This window comes from Aedes aegypti, unplaced genomic scaffold (genome assembly GCF_002204515.2).
Source record: "Aedes aegypti strain LVP_AGWG unplaced genomic scaffold, AaegL5.0 Primary Assembly AGWG_AaegL5_hic_scaff_760_PBJ_arrow, whole genome shotgun sequence".
NCBI lineage: Eukaryota > Metazoa > Arthropoda > Insecta > Diptera > Culicidae > Aedes > Aedes aegypti.
In genome coordinates, this window is record NW_018736449.1 from 15,529 (window position 1) to 21,852 (window position 6,324).

Genomic DNA, 6,324 nt, shown 5'->3' on the forward strand with positions numbered 1-6,324 from the left:
AATCTAAATTCTACTAAAGAATAGCCAAAACTTACCAATAAAGCTTCAATTTTGGTTTCGATTATTCTGATCACTTGAGTTCTGTTGAGCAATTCAATGATTTCCTCCAACAGTTATTTTTTACACTTCGAGTTTTTCAATTAATTCTTCGTCCGCTTACAACGCGAAATAAAATGGTTGTCTTACGCACTCATTTTGATTAACAATAAAAGTGTTTCAACAAAAATTAAATTGGAAATGCTGTCAGTTAATCCAACAATATTTTTGTTTTGTTTTGATAAAAGTCATTGCTGTTTCAGCAAAATTTGTTGATTTAAAACAAATTGAAACGGCTAATTGATAGCAACAAGAATAATTATTATTTTGAACCGTTGTTAATTCTCTGCGTGAAGTTGTGTATGTTCCAATTCTAAATGGGCCACACTTTACCAATAATGGTTTTGTTTGTGTTTCATATGTTTATTCGATCCAACTTTTCTTGGTGAAATTTCCTAATGTCGAGTGCTTCAATAAATATTTACACTTTTCACTTTTAAGTTTAGAGTAAAGAAAAAATAATACAAAAATGGAGGGTCACTTTATACAACAACAATGGAAATAATTGAAACAAACACATTTTCCATTTGAAATTAAATTTGTTTTGATTGTTTTAAAAATATATCTGATTAAATATGATGTCCGTAAAATCAACAATATTTCTGATTTGTTTCAATAAAAATCATTGTTGTTTTAATGCAAATTATTTCATTAAAACTAATTGAAAGTGATTGTTGAAAATAACAAAAATATTCATTGTTTTGAATCGATGTCAATTTGTTGCGTGTAAAGCAAGACCAAGTAACATTGGTAGCTGAACACAGACTATTCGGCTTAAAGAAGCTGGATAAACAACAACTGGCCACGTCCTAAGAATGGAAAGGAATCATTAATTCAATCCCTACTTAAACGAGACGCGGAGAACTTTAAGATCTCCCATACGTGTGTCTGTATGCAGATTATGCAAGAATTTAGCTAAGATTATGTAGAAGAGTCAACTAAGAATCAAAACATCTTTCCAAGAAGCTCGATAGCAACTTTTTAAAGGATGTTGCCAAAATCCATAAAAAGGTAGTTTGACTCCAACAGAAACTCCCGTTAGGCAAAAACTATGCTGAAAGTATCTGGATTGGCTCTCAGTCGGTCCAGGATCTTTGGTACCGTAAATCCGGGGTAACATTGATCGGGATGACTCATCTTGTTAAACGTTCAAACAAAGATTTATTGATGAAAACATTTTCGAACCATGAATGGTGCCTCTCTTTCGTATATTCATAAGCCTAAATGTAATTAAGGTTTTTGCCAATTTGCGCATGCTAAACGCAAATTTGTCATTTGAAACTAATGGTATCATTAGCTTATGAATATACGAAAGAGAGGCACCATTCATGGTTTCGAAAATGTTTCATCAATAAATCTTTGTTTGAACGTTTAACAAGATGAGTCATCCCGATCAATGTTACCCCGGATTACGGTACCAAAAGATCCTGGACCGACTGAGAGCCAAATCCAGATACTTTCAGCATAGTTTTTGCCCTAACGGGAGTTTCTGTGGAGTCAAACTACCTTTTTATGGATTTTGGCAACATCCTTTTAAAAAATGTGGCTATCGAGCTCTTGGAAAGATGTTTTGATTCTTAGTTGACTCTTCTACATAATCTTAGCTAAATTCTTGCATAATCTGCATACAGACACACGTATGGGAGGATCTTAAAGTTCTCCGCGTCTCGTTTAAGTAGGGATTGAATTAATGATTCCTTTCCATTCTTAGGACGTGGCCAGTTGTTGTTTATCCAGCTTCTTTAAGCCGATAGTCTGTGTTCAGCTACCAATGTTACTTGGTCTTGCTTTACACGCAACAAATTGACATCGATTCAAAACAATGAATATTTTTGTTATTTTCAACAATCACTTTCAATTAGTTTTAATGAAATAATTTTGCATTAAAACAACAATGATTTTTATTGAAACAAATCAGAAATATTGTTGATTTACGGACATCATATTTAATCAGATATATTTTTAAAACAATCAAAACAAATTTAATTTCAAATGGAAAATGTGTTTGTTTCAATTATTTCCATTGTTGTTGTATAAAGTGACCCTCCATTTTTTGTATTATTTTTTCTTTACTCTAAACTTAAAAGTGAAAAGTTGTAAATATTTATTGAAGCACTCGGACATTAGGAAATTTCACCAAGAAAAGTTGGATCGAATAAACATATGAAACACAAACAAAACCATTATTGGTAAAGTGTGGGCCCATTTAGAATTGGAACATACACAACTTCACGCAGAGAATTAACAACGGTTCAAAATAATAATTATTCTTGTTGCTATCAATTAGCCGTTTCAATTTGTTTTAAATCAACAAATTTTGCTGAAACAGCAATGACTTTTATCAAAACAAAACAAAAATATTGTTGGATTAACTGACAGCATTTCCAATTTAATTTTTGTTGAAACACTTTTATTGTTAATCAAAATGAAGTGCGTAAGACAACCATTTTATTCGCGTTGTAAGCGGACGAAGAATTAATTGAAAAACTCGAAGTGTAAAAAATAACTGTTGGAGGAAATCATTGAATTGCTCAACAGAACTCAAGTGATCAGAATAATCGAAACCAAAAATTGAAGCTTTATTGGTAAGTTTTGGCTATTCTTTAGTAGAATTTAGATTCTTATCAGCCTATTTTCGTGATTGTAGGAACACGATTGAAACGCTACGGATTCATGCACGGCCACCTATAAATAACTCATGGAAGCGACAAGCCATCATAAGAAACTACACCCAAGCCAAGGACGTAAAATATTTAATGTGTGATAAATACAAAAATATAAGGTATTTAAAGTTGTAACCGTTTTCTTTATTTCAAAATTAAGAGCGAAATAAAATAGGGCGGGAGAGAATTGGAGGGTAGGTGGAATGGGTCTGGGAATCAATAAATCCCTTTTTCATTTCAAATGAAAACAGTTTTAAAATCAAAAACAATCAAATTTATTTTAAAAATGTTAAGTTTTATTTCAAAGCAAACATATTGTTGTTTCAAAAAGAAAAAAAAAATATTGAACCAAAAAATATGTTTGTTGAACGACATTGGGCCCTGCTGTCAAATTCAACAATTATATATTGAAACTGAACCACTAGTAATTATTAAAACAATGCAAAGCTATTATAAGCCGGCAAACAATACAGAAAAATGGTCATAATGATACAGAATATTTTTGATATTAAAATATTTTCTCTGCGTGATTTGGATATAATTCAACAGAAATGAATTCTGTTTAAACTCAAATGTTGCATTGCTTGTAAGCTTCGAAGGAAAAATAATAAAAAAAAAATCATCCACTTTTTTAAAGGAATTGTCGGACTTTTCCCGGAACACGGTTAATTAATTGGTGCACACTACTTAACCCATATGTTTGACAAGTTCATCCCATTTAGTTTTCAGTTCGTCGATATTTTGGCGATACTTTGATTCACTCTTAGCTTCCGCTTCATGATAGCCCATGGTGTGAGTTGGGGTCAGTTACGAGGGTATCACCTATCATGAAAAAATCCTTAAATTTCGTCAACAATTTTATGGTACGGAATTTGGCCACATTTCTTCAATTTTATTTCCTATTTGGTTGTCTGCAGACATAGTATGATCGGAGGCTTCAATATCTGAAGTCGAATCCATTGCATGGCACTGCACGGCAGCACCGAACTTTTTGGCCGAATCGCGGTCTGAAATGTTTGGATTTGAATCAATGGTCCTGACTTTAATCCACAGCTGACGGTACACAGTAACTGCCCAAAGCTTCCTCTGTGGCTTGCGATCTGTCAAAAATAGTTACTTCATACTTATTCAGTACGAGCCACACAGTATTTATTGAAAAACCTAACGCTTTTGCAATTTCTGTTCCTGATCAAGGCGGTTTTTTCACCTACTACTATTAGGTACCATTACCAGCCCTTGCAAGTATAAAAAAAAAGATACAGAGACCATTATTTTACTTAAAACAGGGACATTAGAGACTTACATTAAAATAGAGACCAAGTATTTAAACATCGACCTGCTACCAGCCCTGATAACATACCTATCTTATATTGAATGGATTGCTTAAAAAAGCCTTAGGGCTGTCCATTAATTATGTAAGACAATTTTGGAGGTTTTTAGACCCCCCCTCCCCCCATAGTAAGATTTTTTGTATGAAAACTAAAAATAATTTGTATGGCGCGTAAGAAATCTTAAACCCCCCCTCTCCCCATAAACCCTTACGTAATTAATGGACCACCCCTTATGTTGTAAACCCAATGATCCATAGGATCTTATATTTTACCTCTACTGAACGCAATCAACCCAAATGCTGGAGCAACTCTCGAGCCCGCTGATATTTACTTCCCTCCAGCAGCGAATCATCCCCACTATCCTTAGCCTGTCGGTCCAGCTCTCGGATAACTTCCTCGGCCCGTTTGGTCAAATTTTCCCGTCCAGGTCCCTTCGTACCCGAAAGATACTCCAGCACCACCGGCCAAATGTCCCCGTCCAGGTGGTCCTCGTCGAACACGTGCTTCTGGATGTAGACCTGTTTGATCTTCTGGAACTTCCACTTTTCCCGACTGTCGTTCCAGGTCTGCAAATACTGGCGGCATTCCTCTTTCTCGCGGTTCTTCGCCTTTTGCTTCTGCTCGTCCACATTTTTGGCGTGTTTTTCGCGCTTTTTGGCCCGTTTGGTCTTTTTGTTCAGCTTAAGGGCCGGATTTACCAGCAGGGCTTTATCGATGGTCGTTCCGGCTGTGATATTGGAAGCTTCGTCGAGTTTAGATTGTTTTGGAGCTGATCCATCGTTTAGAACTTCATCGCTAGTAGGGTCCGAGGGAGTTTTCCGTTTTTTCTAAAATAGAAAGAAATCAATCGGTTGAGGTTGATTCGGTTTTAGATCCCGCAAGGCAACACTCACCTTTTTTCGATTTTGGTTTTGGCTTCTCATCGTTCGTTTCTATCGCATCTTGATCTTGTTTTTCAGAGGGATCTTCAGAGGATTTCAGTTTCTTTTTGCCCATGATTATTACAGTAATATAACACTGTTTAAATGCTTAGTTATTACTATTTCAATCACACAAATCGTTTTAGAAAATCAGAATAATTTCGGCAATTTTTGACGGCATGTGCGCTTTTCAAAACAATTAGCTGGCTGCGTACTTTATGTGTTTATAAATATTTTCGAATAAAATCTGACAGCTAGGGTTACCAGTTTGATTGCGATGATTTTGGAGCAACATTCGGAAAAAAAACCCTAAGACGATGCCCACCAGTGCGTTCACAGATGCGTGCATAAAATGAATACGCAAAGCGGTTCTATTTTAGCTATTCTTTCATTTCTGCACCGATCGTTGATATCAAGGTTGGTAAAGTACAACCCTGTTTCCGCACCGGTAGTTGCTATTCTTGCTTCTTGTTTATCATTATTGACAGCTACAGTGTTTGCACGACATAACGTGAAGTGCCCGCATTGTTTGGACGTTTAGACAAAAAGTATCGCTAATGAATTCCTTTGATTATTTCTATCAAGAATTCCACCGGAATTTTCTTCAGAAATTCCAGGGATGCCTCATGAACTCCTCTTAAGGTTTCCCCTCCGGGGTCGAGGATTTCCTCCATGGAGTTCCACCAAAAAATCCTCCAGATTTGTTTTTCAAGAACTCTTCCGGGAATTTTTTTGCAGCTCCACCGGGAATTCCTTCGGATTTTCTCCATAATTCGTCCTGATTTTTTTTCGAAATATCTCCAGAATTTTCCAGAGTTCCTCAAGTACAGGCAAACCTTCATGAATCGATTACTGAAGTTCCCATCGACTCATAGAACAGAAATGCTCCGGGAATTTCTCTAGACTTCTTCTGGGAATTCTGGGGATTCCTCTAAAAAATATTCCGGATTTCCATCGGCAATTCTTCTGGAAATCATCCAGCAATTCCTCGGAACGTCCTCCGGATTCCACCGGCAATTCTTCTAGATTTCTTCCAGAAATTCCTCCAGCGATTCATTTGGTTTTCTAGAAAGTTCCTCCGGAGTTTCTTTCCAACTGTGGGAATTTGAATTTTCACCTTAGTTTCTCCAGGAATTTCTTCGGAGTTCGTCAAGCAATTACTCCGGTGTTTCTCCAGAAACGCTTCCGGACTTCCTCCAATAACACATCCGGAGTTTCTCCAGGAACGCCTCCTAAGTTTCTCCATGAATTGCTTCGTAGTTACTCCAGGATTTCCTTTGGAGATTTTCTAGGGTTTTGTCCAAAATTCCTACA

The 6,324-nt window shown here is 36.1% G+C and overlaps 1 protein-coding gene across 1 annotated transcript; it reads right to left on the minus strand.

Moving 5' to 3' along the window:
* Positions 1-4,325: 4,325 nt before the first annotated feature.
* Positions 4,326-5,227, minus strand: LOC110681372 (uncharacterized protein C7orf50 homolog). Its single transcript, XM_021857115.1, has 2 exons — positions 4,984-5,227; positions 4,326-4,917 (listed from the first exon to the last, which is right to left on the minus strand). Exons 1-2 carry the CDS (start codon positions 5,011-5,013, stop codon positions 4,378-4,380), a joined length of 570 nt encoding a protein of 189 aa, XP_021712807.1. The 5' UTR covers positions 5,014-5,227; the 3' UTR covers positions 4,326-4,377.
* Between the last annotated feature and the right edge of the window lie 1,097 nt (positions 5,228-6,324).

Coding starts and splice junctions, on each gene's coding strand:
- LOC110681372 (XM_021857115.1), bottom strand. CDS start 5,013: ATGAGAAGCCAAAACCAAAATCGAAAAAAG. Junction 4,918..4,983: donor AAAACCAAAATCGAAAAAAG/GTGAGTGTTGCC, acceptor TTTCTATTTTAG/AAAAAACGGAAAACTCCCTC.